The sequence below is a fragment of the Phallusia mammillata genome, chromosome 8 (genome assembly GCF_965637545.1).
Source record: "Phallusia mammillata chromosome 8, kaPhaMamm4.hap1.1, whole genome shotgun sequence".
Lineage (NCBI taxonomy): Eukaryota > Metazoa > Chordata > Ascidiacea > Phlebobranchia > Ascidiidae > Phallusia > Phallusia mammillata.
The window spans coordinates 7659642-7674978 of NC_137259.1; the positions used below are offsets into that span (position 1 = coordinate 7659642).

A 15337-nucleotide genomic window follows, 5' to 3' on the forward strand; every position below is an offset into this window, starting at 1 on the left:
GTAATTAGAATATTATTTTTATGGTTTCACTACGTCATCTTTCCGTGACGTCACAGCCTGCCAGGGGATAAGCATTATACTCTTTGTAAGCTGAATTCAACATCTACAAAAACAGTTGAGCCATTTTATGTGTTTTTATATCTTACCACAATCTCATTTTCATACATTCCGGGAACACTTTGATCAGAATCTCGAGCTTTTCTCTGAAGCCTCGCATTTTCCGCGGACAAAATCTTGTTGGCGATTTCAAGGTCGTGAACTTTGTCCACATAGTTGACCAGGCGGTTGTTCAGGTGTTTCATCTGATCTTTTTCCTCTTCTTTTGACCTTTGGGCTTCCCTGAAATATTTTCAGTTTGGAAGTTAAAACAGTCAAAGTACACATTTTTAGGTCCATGTCGATTGCCGATTCAATAATTTTGCATTGTATACCACATTTCATTCCACGGCAAAACGAAACTCATAGTTGTTTGTGATAATAAAATACGAAAAATACGAAAAACGACAAAGATTGTTAATTTCGGTATTTAATTTAATTTGCAGTTTGTTAACGGTTTGCTTGTAACAAAACTCAAAAATTTCTCCTAGCTTTATTTTAACTCCTTGAGTTTTACCTTTCGAAAATACCAACTTACCTACTAACAGGGGTAAAATCGTTCTTCTCCACCCCATGTCCGTAGAAACGGTGATATGCAGAGTGGTGACGAGGCATCACACTGTCCTACGCTGCTAAACTATCACATGCACTAAACAGGCGTATTGAAACGAATGCACTATGTTAGATTTTATTTCCTTCTTTAACGTCAGTGACTTTGTACAAGCGGAAACGGTTTTGGTAAATTGTATCGTGGGAACTTCCTAGTGTAACTGCGTTTTTGTTGTGCAAAGCGCTTATATTTGGTTTGACTTACTGCAGTTTACAATGTTTTGGCACAAATGTCGCAATTGAATGACCAACTGAATATTTAGCTATGTGTTTGAAACCTTGGACTGTAATCTGTATCATGCCAAAACTAAACTACCCAAATTTTAACACAGCAATATGTTTGCTTATTTTTATGAGTCTTGTTTGTTGAACATTTGATGCTATTTTGGTCGTTTCCTGTCATAAGAAAGCTTGTCTCTGGGTTCCACGAAATCTAAACAGTCTGCTTTTCACTTTTTTGCATCTGTTTTGATACCGACTGCGATGCCAGTTGGTGTAAACCACGAAGTCTTTGTAGTAAATCAAACAACACAACGTTCAATTTCAGATTACTGGTGTATTTTATACATTTAAAGTGCATTTCATAGTGCGATGGACAGAATACGTTGTCGGTAATAAATGCTGCGTACCGTTTTTAGCCCGTACTACATGATTCTTGTTTTGAAAGCAACAATATTTGCTGCGTTGTAAGCAATAAAAGCATTTAGCGCCGCAATATTTCGAAAGTGTTTTGCTACATAACCAATGAAAACTACGTGAGGCAGCTATGGTTGTCATGGCAACCAAGTGGCGAAGGGTAATGCATTTTGACGAATAGCTTCGAATAAACGTCAAATAGAATTTCCATTTTAAAGTTTGCACACAATTCAAACATATGACAGAAAGTTGCTATTCATTGATGGGTTTTGCTACATGACCAAGGAAATTGTTACAGCAGAAGACATCGATGCAAAAGCGGCAGCACAGACTATATATTGTACAGATTCAAGGATATATGGCTTAGCAGCCCCTGTATATAAATTGCAATAATTTCAAATGTACAGTAAATGTGCGATATATATCTTCTTTGGTCTGCGATGTTCAGTTGATGATACCCAACAACAACTTCTGGTAGTTTCCGGATACTTCCTTCTGCAAAAAGAAGCACAAAATATTACAGCAACTTTTCTTGACATGTTTTTTTCATGCTACAAATATATAATTTTACTGTTTCCGCAAATTCAAAATGCCGAATTTTATTGTAAGTTAGTGGCACGGTTTTGCATTTTTCGCTTTGTCTAACTTTAACAAAGTTGTTAAATTAGGGCTTTCAAAGTAATAATATTTACATCAACATGTGTTTTCAAGTCAATCTTGAAGATTCTAAGATATTCTTCCTTGATGTCGATCAAGTCGATCTCACTTCTGGTTGTGATAATGTAGATCAGTTGCTTGTCCTCTGTGCCCTTGCCCTTCAGCAAAAAAAGTGTAAGGATGCTGCTACACACTATTATATGATCGAAATGCTAAATGACCAATCCAGCGAAGTCAGACCTATCATGGGCAAAAGAAACATAACTCTAAAAGGGACTGTGTGCATGTTACGTCGAATGTATGGGCACGACGTTCTTCATGAAGGGAAAAGAATAATAAGAACTAATACTTACTGTCATTGCGTCATAGAGTTGTCCAGCGTAGTATACTGGTGGAACACAGGTCGAGAAGCGGACTGAAAACCAACAAACCACGTTGATAATGCAATTTACATCCAACTTGCTTCGTTAAAATTGTTTAAGTAATGACCATTTTATGTTCTGAAAAGTATTGCCCTTTTCTTTACGTTTTTAAAGTAAGCCTGTGCTGTTTTGGGTTTATAATGTAAGTTACAAGTAAAGCGTTTCGTTGCCAACCTTAACGTCTCGTTATAATAGTCGGTCTTACAAGTTCTTGATATATGAGTCCTTCCGACTATTGAGGTTTGGGCAGTGAAATAACATGCATTTTTCCACTGCAGCCAAGTATATCTGTAGTTTAACTTTATCCCAGTTTGATTTCTACATACCCAGTGTTCTTAGTCCTTTCATAAGATCTCCCTTGCATTCATCCTCAATGGTTGTAACCAAATCGTCCTTGGTAAGTTTTGTCCAGCACTGCTTGAAGAGATACCAGAGGTGTTGGAAGCTTCTTTGGGAAAATATTTCCAAGAAAGTGGCATTTGATGGACCCCAGTTTTTCACACCAATACTGAACAGTGCCTGTGCGATAGACGTATTGATGAAGAGTTTCTAACATTTTGTTTTTATGTTATTAAAAATTCACTTTTGCATCGTCTTCAGCCAAGTTAGACACGACAGTTCCACTGTCAGGTGGTCGGTTGCATTTCAAGATGGCGACAAGGAATTTCTTAAAAGCTCCTGATGTTTCCTTTTCAATGTCGGTGTCCATGTCCCGCTCAAAAACTAAAAAATGTGCATTTCGCCCCTTTTTTAGACGTCGATTTTATTTTTATATCAGCTCTCGTGTCATCTGATTTCTCATTTGAAAATGACATAGTGATTGTCGAAACTGTAAAATGCTTAAAATGAATACATTTTTGCCGGGATCGGCCCTAAAGAGTCCATGTATGCAGACCAGCGATATCACGCCATACTCATCGATAAATCATGGCACGCCAGGCCCACTGAAGGCTTAATTCGGTATTACGCCTTCAATGGACCTGACGTACTATGATCTGTAAAATGATTTACCTGTATTTATTTTTCTGTTGATTGCCAATGTTTTCAAAACAGCGACTTATGTGCGAATGGTTTGTATTTGACCCAAATCGTAGCATGACATATGTTAGAAATCTTTTCATTCTTACGTCGTTTGTAATCGGTCTTGATTTCCCTTAGATCCTTGCTCGACTGGGTGCATATGATTTCAATGAGCACTGATTCATCAGTTCCGAATCCCTTGATTGCTTTGCGGATGGCATGAGCGTCCAATTCGGTCTTCTTCCACATTAGGTGTTGCACAGTCGCCTTCATGTTTCCGTTCAACTCTCCCTCCAACTCTTCCAGAAGGTTCTAAGGAGTATAGGCGACTGTTTATAATAGTTAGGCATTGTCCGTTGTTAAAGCGAGTGTGACTCTTGTCTATTTGTAACCTCTGATTTTTATAGCAGCTTCCTACAGTATAATTAACAGTCGGTATATTCTATCATTTTTTTGTTCTTTTTTTCTGTAAGCCTACAAGTTTACAAAGGCGTACGCATTTAAAAAAATTCGACCAATAGTTTTTGTTTTCGTTGACGGAGCTGGACACAAAGTTTATTTTGCGTTTTCGAAATTCCCACTTAAAGCAAAATGCCCTTATGGCAAGCACATCTACTTACTTCCTTGTATTTTTCCTCAAAAACCTTCGCAATGACAGCACGTTGCACCTTAGTCCTTTTGCTAAGTATGGCAATGATCGCATCCTCGTCGGTTCCTTTAGTAAAAATTTAAACCTTGTAAGTAAGTTGCAAACACTGTTTCGACCAATTTAGCCTCATCAGCATATCTTGTGACAATGGCTTTAGCGGCCACATTAAGGCACCCCGATTTGTTCGGTGTGACAGGCTGAAACTCTGTTAAGAAGCCACAACCACAACCGATTAAAATTAGAGATGTACCGAATATTCGGTTTGCCGAATTTATTCGGCCGAATCGATCATTTTTGCAAAGATTCTGTTTCGGCCGAATAATTTGTTGCGATTCGGCCGAAACCGAATCTTTTACGAACACAAATTTAAAGCGTTAAACGTGTCTTTTCTGCTTATTAAGGTCCACGCAATCTTTCAAAAGCCCAAACATAACGAAAATTGCGTCAATGTTTATCTTTTTCAACACATCATCGTTTTTATCACGGTAGTCAAAAAAATTAGTAATTCATTGGCAGGTTGCCAATCATGCTTAAGGCAATTTTAAACCCCACAGAACTGAAATAAGGACGAAACACAACTATTTTGCACTGGCTGCCTGGTAGATAAGCATTTTTGTTACGTCAAACGCGTAGCGTACGACTTCGCGTGACGTCATATATGATTCGGTTGATTCGGCAAAACCGCCGAATATTCGGTTTCGGCCGAATCGAAATTTAGCCGATTCGGTACATCACTAATTAAAATATTATCATTTGTGATACAGAAATGGAATCATCGCCCATAATTATGAAATTTACTGGACAAGCTTGAAGTCCTGATAATTTTCTATCTCACTCAAAAAACTTACCAAGTCCCTTCATAGCTTTGCGCAGATCCTCTGCATCTTTGGAAGGTTCAAACGGTTTGGCTGGTCTTACCGTACCACCTTTCACTTTCCAGCTCACCGAGATAACACCCTTTGAAGATTAGATATTGTTACCAATTGTAATTCGATGGGAAAATATAGTTAGGTGCAGAGTTATATTTTAAACATGTAGTTTACAAACGCGATCATTTGCTGAGCAGAGATCGTGTCAAGTGTCAAAATGTTAAAATCCACGAGAAGACCGTGCTTGCAAATTACCGTGAATGCATTTCATCATTGGACCAAATGTTGCAAAACAAAACAACATTTTCGAAGCCAATTAATGTTTTTGGTGCATGACACAGTTTCATGCAACATAAGAAAACCTCTTTTGCATTAACAGTTGCTCCCAGGGGCGATGAGGAAACTGGGCTGGTAACCTCTTTGACGTCATCATCTGATGACGTAGAAGCCGATGACATAGAATTAGAGCGTGAGCGTTCGTTAACAGCCTGCTCTACGTCATCACGTTTTGCCTGCTGCTGAGTAATGACGTTTGTGTTTGCTACGTCATCAACCATTTCTTTTACGTCATCAGCTGACACGTCAGACTTTGATGACGTAGAGCCTGCCCGAGCGCGCGTGCTTTCTAATTCGGCATCTGATTTTGACATGACTTTTAGGTCATCAGATTTTGACGAAACTGAGCTAGATCTAGACGCAGGTTTGTCAGATGGCCGTTCACTTCCGCTAGGTGCCACTCTATCACCACATGAGCTCGCTGGTGACGGCGGTCGCTCTTTGGTTTGCTGCACGATGAATTTGCACATCTTAATATCGGCGAATTTCATTTGTGTTGACGTAAATGTTATTACAGCGGGTTTTGTTTCCCGTCCTATTGTCGGATGGTTTAACGCGTCAATATAAGTCCTTCCCATTTAATCAGCCCACCAAAAACACCACACCAGGTATACAGCACACACACTTGTATTAATGCTAAGTGAATATATTCAAGGCAGCAAACATGACACAACTACTACAGACGCAGGCACTCTACATGGCAATTACACATGCTTGTACATTGCTAGGCGTTAACTTGAAGCTGTGAATATTGATCAGAAAAATCACAAAAACTAAATATTGATAAGCGCAAAGCATCCGACAATAGGACCGGAAAAGCGTTTCAAAACGGGATTTGTTCTACAAGTCGGCGCACGGAAGCTAACCATCGGTAACCATAACTTGTTCTTATGGATAAAATCATTTCGCAGTAAAAACACATTGTAATGATGGTGAAATATCTGCTTATGCGCCGACCTTTTTGGGGGGTTAGACGTTAGTATAAAAATGGTTTAGTCTCTGTGCGTTTGTGTGTGTGGCCGTGTGACTGCTGCCTTTTATTTCCGCGTCGTTTTCATACCGTGGATGATTCCTTCTTTGGTGCCGCGCTTTCTGCCTTTTCCTCCAACATCTCCTCAATGATCTCATCTTTAGTGCGCTTCTCGGATGAGGAACGAGATGAAGAGCTGCTGGATGATCTTGAAGAGGATCGGGACCTTGTCTTTTTAGTTGTGATGCTAGTGTCGATTTCCGAGATGCTAAACAAAACATTTTGTGTTCTTTACAGTAGGTACATAATTTGGAAAACAAAACGTATCTAGGCTCTTTATTATTTTGTAATGACTATATAGCTGTTGATACGTTTGTGCGCGTTACTTTTGCCATCGTCAGTGTGATACCTACTGCAAAACGTTTTAAATGTTGAGTAAAGCAACTATTTGCATAGTGTAGTGATTTCAAGTCAATTAGTAGTACTCCCTTTTATAAGTTTTGCAAGACTGTTTAACCCCTTGCCATTTATCAAAAATTCACCCAATGCCAGTAATTTCAAAATCCTTTAAATTTATTGCCTCCGCGGACCCCCTGACACAAGCCCCAGGGTGGAAGCCACTGGCTTAATAAGTAGCGAAAAATTAGTTATTTTCATGCAGTGGGGAACACCACATGTCTGCAGATCCAAAATTCACACAAAAGTACTGATTTAAAGATATTCAAAGAAAACTTGTGGTTTCTAAGCTTACCGAGCTTCTTCACCAGACAGCACTTTCTGGTAGATGATGATTTCTTGGTTCAAGCTCATGTTAGCTGTGTTCAACTTCTGATAGTCGATCAAGTATTTGCCCAAGTCCTGTAGATTTAAACATGTCGGATTTATTGATTATGATTCAAAAAATCCAAGGCGGTAACAGTTAACAAAACCCTAGCGATTTGAATTCAAATGTAAGCCAAATTAGACGCAACGGCATTTCCCATTCAAATATTTGCCTAGAGGTTAGAATTAGGTCTTATAAGTGACTGTTTAAACAATCCATGGCAATATTCGCATAAAAGGTCTTTTTTAACTGTGTAGCTCAGTTGGTAGAGCGCGAGTCCCGGAAAGACTCCTGTCGTGGGTTCGAATCCTACCGCAGGCTAGATTTTTCTAGCCTACGCCTTGCCATATGGCGGTGAATGCTTGGTGACCGGCTGATTCGGTATAGCGCCTTCAATGGCCCTGGCGTACTGTGATTTGTCTTTTTTAACGTTTTTGCTTCTTTACTCGCCTCTTTGGTGACATCCAGTTCCTTTTGCATTTCCTTGATCATTTCTTGTTGAGCAGCTGCGTCCTTGGTCATGCGGTCATTCATTTGATCCATGGCTCTCTCAAGGCTATCGTTCTGTGAACATTAATTCCAAGTGCTTAATGCATGTCTTTATCAGTCATGTTGCAATACGATATCAATAATCTAATCAGTAGTTGTTGACGAAATACAATGCTTTCACAAAAAGTCAGTTTCTTTCTGTTTACGTTCTTGTTTTAGTGATGTGGTTTAACCCTACCAAGATAGGGCCCGTAGTATAAAATGAACATAGTTTTATGGAACAAAAACGATTTGTTCAATAAGTGAATGTCCTTGATACCTTTCCACGTAGTGAATCCAATTCGAGCTCCAGCTGGTGAATTCGCTTCCTCTTCTCGGCGTTATCCACGCGCAATTCGCGAACCTCTTCTTGTGCACTCTTCAGCTGTCTGGACAGACTCTCGATCTAAAAAGGTACAAGCTTAATAAGAATCGTGACATCCCTTGATTGATGAACAAAGTTCTGATATGCATTTAGAGCTTTGAAAGACTATTTGAAAGTGAAAAAAAAATCCGCTGCGTGTGTATAATTGTGTTAAGCCAAGCAAGCTATAGTAAACCTAAAGAGACAGAAATACTATAGTAAGCCCAACTAATTTAAACACAGACTTGATGGTTCTTATTTCACAGGCAAAAGTTATGTCATACTGACAAACTTTTAAAATTTCGCAACCACACCTTTTCCTTGTAGTAGGTATCGAGATCTTCCAAGTTCTTAGCGTTGAATGCCTCGTACTGCTTACGCACTTGCACAATAGCGTCGTTGAGATCTGGCAACATTGATGGTTGTTCAGCATTCAACACAGGAGCTTGGGCGGGCGTCACTTGTGCGCGCAAATTCTCCATTTCCTACAACAAAACACGTTCTTGTCAACAGGGCTGTGCTGTGGTACATATACACATAAATCTTTTCCATGACTTAAGTGCATAAAATGCGGTCTACCAGACGGGCCATTGTATCAGATATAATGGCACACGCAAATGCCGAAAAATGACTGAGGAAAATGCATATTTTTTGACCGTTTTTGTCAGCATTTGTGTTAAGCTTTTTATAAGCATAGTAGACGTGTGCGACATGTTATTTAGTGCTCATTGATAAGCACTACCTACATCTTTCATCAAATGTAGTTTTTTCTATTTTTTCCAAAATATACAAATTTGTTTAGGGTCATGTTGTATTTACCGCCTCGTGGACCTTCCTCTCAAGTTGAATTGCTTCTTGCAGATTTTCGATCTTTGTCTCCAAGTTCGATCTTTCAATCGTTGCGTCGTCAACATCCTGTTGTGCAGACAAAAAACGTAATTTGTTGGCGTTTCATGTTTTTTAAGGGCACGCAGTGTGACTTAAATTGTTTTAGACCACAATTAATGTTAGCAAGTTGTTGTAAAAGATCAAAACTTACCTTGCGCAAGCCCGTGATCTCACTCTCCAAGTCTTTGTTAAGTTCCTTCTCGGTCTCCAGCCTGTTGGTAAAGAGACATTATTATTTATTTCGTATATGTGACCAGTTTAAACACATGGTCCAAACTGTACCATAGTCATCTGAAAGCCATCGTAACTGAAAAGTTTCGACAAAACTGTTACATCTTCAATAGTACATGAAAAACTTCTTTGTTCCCAAATTATCATGTTGCTTGTTTAATGATAAATAAGTTCATTCTGTGTCGTTGACCCCAAAAATGGTTTTTAGGTAGTGGTTTAAATTTCCAAATACTAAAATTGTCATAGTAGGAAAAGAATCAAGACAAAATGGGTATGGATCACTTTCTTACTTTGCAACAGTTTCTTCCATGTCGTATTGCAAGTTGTCCGTTTCAATTTCTAGCTTTGTGTTTTGTCCTTGCAGCACCTCTACCTTCTCTCTTAACCTCTGTTTAAACACATGGGCAATATTAAATTTCGTGCACTCTCAACAAGGGTTAATGCAAGGAGCAAATGTGGACCAGAATTTTTTTTTTTAAACCAGACTATAGCTTTTTTACCACATAAAAGTTTTGGCAAACAATAGAAAAATACTCTTGTGCTTGTATTATAGCTAAATAGCTGAAAAGAAACAAAAAAACGTTTACCTTTAATTCGTCCTCATAGATTTCAGACACATCATTCTCTGGTTCTTTCTTCTGCTTTTTCAATCGCTCATTCTCCGCTGCCAAAAGACGATTCGCCATTTCAAGATCGTGAACCTTGTCGACATAGTTCACCAAGCGGTTGTTCAGCTTCTTCATCTTATTTTTCTCCTCTTCCTTCATCTTTTGGGCCTCACTAGATAAAAAGAATAGAAATTACTTACTTACTTATGTTAAACTTTTATGCAATACAGTATAATTAAACTTTGAACCAGAATCTCCTAGCTGATTGCTAGGTGGATGGAGACTAAGTGTGTTTCACCTATTGGTACTCTTGTGCTTTTCTTTAGATACTCAAGATGCCGCAAATATATTTATCTGAATTCATAAGGATAAATGACCCAATGTTCTAATAAATTTGAATCCCTAAACTTTTTCAAGTCCCGCTTTGCACTGGTCAAATTTTATTTCCGACGTGTTTCTTTGCATACCACCACTGCTGTCTTAAGATGTTGTAAACGTTTTACGGTCTGTATGGATGGTCTAGTTCTGCGAAACAAAATCGGCCTTTACAATCATGATGCATGCAATCATGTTTAAGTATCGTTTTTGATGGGTTTTCCTTTTCCGGTTGGTATTTTTAGGGATTAAAACATTTGTAGCATAGATGGATGCACTATATTATTTCAATCGTAACAACAGTACCATCAATCAGGCTCCATAGAACACCTTTGTAATGTTTTTGTACACCAAAAAAGCTTATGTTATATGTCTTTAAAATATAGCACGACTTACGGTGAAACAACAACGTAGTCCTTCTTGTCGACTCCATAGCTCTTGCGGTAATTTGATGGGCGTGGCATATTTGCTCTGAATAACAAAACACGAATAGTCAGGCACAGTCAGTTTTCATACACTGATGTATTCAATATGGCAGTTGTGCTTTTAAACACAGATTCGGTGACTGCATACTGTAAAGGTGACGAGTTCGACTATAGACTAGTTATGTTGTGATTAATTGTCTTTCCGTTCGCGCAATTGCTTGTTACAAAGTTACAAGGCCGAACTGTTGTGGTGTGACTAACAAGTTATGATTTGACGCATTACCGGAAGTGGGTAATACATAAATATGAAATATGATTAACATGTGTTGTGCAGCGGTCTGACATTTCAGAGACATCAACTGATCAATGTTGTTTTTTAACTTGTTTTTTGATGATGACATTGTACATATAGCCCAGAAAATTTAAACTGTAAATTTAACGCAATGACTTTGTCGCAGTAATTACATAAATTTATGACTACATCTCATACATGTTTGCAGCAACGCAAAATACTTTAATCTTTTGGCTAAAATTGCATATTGTAACAATGTTGTAAAAATTTACCATTTCTGCGATCAATGTACCGGACATCAACAAAAATTTTTTTTTTGTGATTTATTATTCTATTGACTAAATCGCCATTTAAGTGATGTTACGCATTTTACGAGCACCGGTTGTTAATAAAACCCACGAGCCGTGAAGTATTTTGGTTGACCAACGCAAAAAGCAAGCAAGCAGACTTTATGAGAGTCGTAGCGGGCCACAATCTTGGCATATTCGCTTGGCAAACATCTTGAAAGCCGCCGAAGCCACGAAGGAGCGTCACTGGAGACAGAACAAACAGGAAAATGACAAAAACACTATCAGTTTGGACATAGCAAGCCGATCGGTATACGCCTTGAGCAAACAAAAGCGGGTTTAACTCAACGACGTTTGCGTTTCCGCTGCATTGTGCAATGCCACAAATGAAAAACACACTGGCGCCCGACCACAAAATTTTGCTGCAAAAGCCTTCTCCCTGCAACTGAAACTATTTTTATGAATTCATCACGTGCATTTTCGTATAAGACTGCTAAATTGAACTGTTTGCCGGCAAAAGTTAAGATATTTCATGCTGTTGATCCAATGACTGAAACAGCGACGACAGAATATTTAATAGCAAAGTTTGTTTTACTACCCAGACCTAGACTGTGGTTGTTTGATTTCCTGTATGGAAACCGAAAGTTTCGAATCTTCCGTCATCAGTAAAACATCCTAACCACTGCAAATTGGAGTTGGCCAAATTTGGTTTGGTTACAGGAATACAGCGCTAAAATGTTCCATGTTAACATGTCTTTAATAGATTGTGCGGTCAACTGTAAGATTCCCGGCCGCAAGAGGGGAGTAAAGCGTCTTTCAATTTGGTCCAAATTGTTCAACAAATTTACACGTACTTTAAACAAGTCAATGCCCACACTGTTTTCCAGATTCTGAAACGTTTTCTGCAAATCAGAGGTCTCGGAATAACATTTGGAGCATAAAGTGATTTTTATGGGTCAAATCGTGCTGTGTATAGCTCGCGATTCCCGCGTTTTTATGTTGACGCCCAAAGCTACAGACAAGACCCCGTCTGCCCTCCAACCAAGTTCTGCATCAGGAAATGAGATAATGCGTCTCGGTGAACACCAGAAACTTCCTTGAGTCAGCCATGAGCTATCTTCACATCGGTCCGGTCACGGCCGTGGACCTTATTGCAACCGACTCGGTTCAATGCGCGTGAAAATCGCGTGATGTTGAAAATGTCACCGTCGCTCTCCCGGGACGGAGGAGGTTGGGAAGATAGAATGCCAGGGGTTGGAATCCAATGCTCCGTAACCGCAACGCCCACATCGTAACGCCTCGTCGAGTTTGCAATCCTACCTCACGCACTGCACTTTAAAGCTATAGATGCCGGTAAGGAAAAGCAAAGGCACGCCTGTATCTTCGTCACGGCTTGGAAGGCTTATGAGAATTTGAAAACACAAGTGCCTATTTTAGGTTTTGTTCGTTTCGTGTGACTTGCCCTGTTGGAAGATATTAGTATTGCTGGGTGGGTGCTGAAAGCCGGAAAGCAATAAACCTTATAGTTGCATTTTGTTAACATCAGAACCGATGCCGTTGTTTCCACTTTTTCCGAACTAATAATGAAGATGAATGATTCAGAACACACGAAATTTAAGAAAATGTGTTTCGTGGTAGCTTATTTCGATCGTTTATCATGGAGCTTGCAAAGTCAACTTTTTTCGTACTTTTAACGCCTTCAAACAACTCCGACTCGCTTGAATGAAATTTCTCCCTCTGCTGTTTGTCCTTGCTTATTGAGCGTGGAGAACGTGACGAAACACCGGTTCATTGCCCCTACAAATGTGCTCATCAAATACAAGCCAACCTTACACGTATAGGCTTTTTTGCGATGTACCTAAGCTCGCGTAGGATGCTTTGACGCCGTCACATCAAGCATTAAACAAAACAACCTATGATTCGCGCATTTTAGCTGAGCGAGAATTTTTTGCGCACCGGTGCACCTTGAAACGGGTTTAAAGACCCAACTGCAGTTATTTTGTTCGATACACTTGAATGGAAGCAAATGCGAGGGCATGCAGGTGCATAAATCTAATTGGTATTTACAACACAAATTTTCGCCCTTCAAATGACCGAAAACAGATCCATATCACCTGTTGCAACTTTAGAGGACTCCTTCAATGGCGTGTAAATATTGGGATGTTATTTAATCTAAACGTGCAAACAATTTTGTTGACAGTGCTTCGAATGCACGATTTCCCAAATTCCAACGAAAATTTAAACCATTTTACCTGCTTTGAATCTTGATGCCTCGAATTACGCCTATGTAGGCTAACTGTTCTTTCAAGTTTAGTTTTTAGTGGATTTTACGATTTTACGACTCAAAGAGGCCGGATGCAAAAAGCGATTGGTTGAATTGTTTAAATGTTTTAAAAGTAACGCTGTTGACAACCAATGATAAATGCCTTCCTCAAATGAGTTTTTAAGCCTTGGAAACAAGCTTTCGCGCTTACTGTGGGCAATTAGTCCCTTCTCATAATTTGTCAATGTCGTTTTTCGTTGTTTTCCCAGATGTTGGTATAACAGACATGTAGCAAGCTTGGCTAGCATAGTAAATCGGTTATACGCGTATCTTGTTTTTATCTCCAATATATTGTATTGTAATCTTGGGTATTTTTAACCTGTTTTGTTTCTTCTGCCAAGTTCTTTAGTCAACAAAACCGATAATCAAAAATTGATCAAATCCGAAAATCACTTACGTTTTTAAATGTTGAAAGATTGTTCACACATTTTTTGCACAAAAACAACATTTTGCGAATAGTAAACTATCTGTACATACTTAAATCATATTAAAACATGTCATATTTACCTTGACTGTTGGCAACTTGATCTTGAAGCGAAGACGACTTTCGGGTGCGCGACGACTCAACCTTCCTTGACGCTGTCCAGACTGGTAAAAAGGGCGGGTCTGAGTTTCGCGTTTATATCCCCAGCTAAAAGGTCACCCAAGTTTTTCTCTTTACCAGCGGCACTGGCAATCGGGAGAACATACAGTCTGCTTCTGGATCGGAATGCTGCCCCGTGAAAAATTGCGATGCTATAAAATGCTGCGGTGTAGCCTCTTCCTTATTGCTGATAAATACTTGCCATCACATAAACTTGAATTTGCTTTCGATTAGATATGTTTTGATGTTTGGTACGGTGTGTACCCTTAATGAATAATGGGCACATCAAGTACCTACGGTCCATGCCAAGGAAAAGTAGATCAAAAGAAATTTAAACTACGAGGACTTTGTGCACTGAAGTATTGCATCACTATACAACAACTTTGATATAGCAGCGTCCCACAGTTTTAACCCAAATGTCAATCTCGGAAATCCAATGACGTAGAATAAACGTAACCTTATTTCACAAACACCGCACCCAGGCAATGGCCCGTTTGTGTAAATGTCAAACCGAAATGGGCCATTGGGTGAAGGTTAAAAAACATTCCGACGCTGTTTGAACGCCAACGCAATGCCCACACGGGGTTACGTCAAAAATGATAAACTTTTTATCAATACCTGCTGTACCAGTAAGATGTTGCGTGCAGCACTGCTTTTATTACAATCCCAACTTTATTTTTTAGTGCAAAATCCTTTCTAAGTACTTGGATTTCTTTGGACCATTATGTCAAGATAAAATGCTGTGCTTGGTTTGCCGTTGTTAACACATCTCATGTTTAATATGTTTGCTAGTAATGTTGTCACTTTAGTTAGAACACCAAAACGTGGGCATGTAGCTTTGGTCAGTAATGTCCAAGAGAAGCTGAAATACTCACTTAGTATGATTTTTATCCTTCAGAGGTTTATCTTACTTTTTCGATAAAAACCATCTGGTTAAATTTTGGTTCATTGTAATCTCATGTAATAAGCATGAAGAAATACAAGTAAACAACATTTTGATCTTAAAATGTTGAAACACAACCAAGAAAATATGCGCAATTGGGGTTAAGGCTTGTCAATGTGTTTATCCAGTTGTAACTACTTTCATTTCAAAATCATTCCCTCGCATCCAGTATGTCAACAGTGTTTAGCACAGAACACACCCACATCTCGAGAATTCCAATCGTAACCTGTAAACAAGGCAAGATGTGCTGACACACTGTAAAATGATGAGATTGTGTTCGGTTCAGTTAATGGTTTACCGGGCGCACTGGTTGACGTGTTATTTACCGAACATCGAAACGAAACACGGAAGTAAAGCTACGGGAGTTGTCCTTTGACGTTCATCGTTAAAAGATATGACTCTT

General features: G+C 39.1%; 1 protein-coding gene across 3 annotated transcripts; it reads right to left on the reverse strand.

The window, feature by feature from the left end:
• Nucleotides 1–1252: 1252 nt before the first annotated feature.
• On the reverse strand, nucleotides 1253–13987 carry LOC145204226 (glial fibrillary acidic protein-like). 3 transcript variants are annotated; one of them, XM_080076707.1, is made up of 19 exons: nucleotides 13916–13987; nucleotides 10478–10552; nucleotides 9686–9878; nucleotides 9389–9486; nucleotides 9019–9079; nucleotides 8799–8894; nucleotides 8294–8464; nucleotides 7896–8021; nucleotides 7538–7651; nucleotides 7016–7122; nucleotides 6355–6532; nucleotides 4938–5046; nucleotides 4061–4155; nucleotides 3548–3752; nucleotides 3004–3143; nucleotides 2747–2939; nucleotides 2352–2413; nucleotides 2034–2156; nucleotides 1253–1836 (listed from the first exon to the last, which is right to left on the reverse strand). In XM_080076707.1, exons 2-19 carry the CDS (start codon nucleotides 10543–10545, stop codon nucleotides 1786–1788), a joined length of 2190 nt encoding a protein of 729 aa, XP_079932833.1. In that variant the 5' UTR covers nucleotides 10546–10552; nucleotides 13916–13987; the 3' UTR covers nucleotides 1253–1785. The 3 variants fall into 3 exon arrangements, with proteins under 3 accessions (XP_079932833.1, XP_079932834.1, XP_079932835.1); XM_080076708.1 differs by lacking the exon at nucleotides 13916–13987 and having other exon boundaries at nucleotides 10478–10980; XM_080076709.1 differs by lacking the exons at nucleotides 1253–1836; nucleotides 2034–2156; nucleotides 3004–3143.
• Between the last annotated feature and the right edge of the window lie 1350 nt (nucleotides 13988–15337).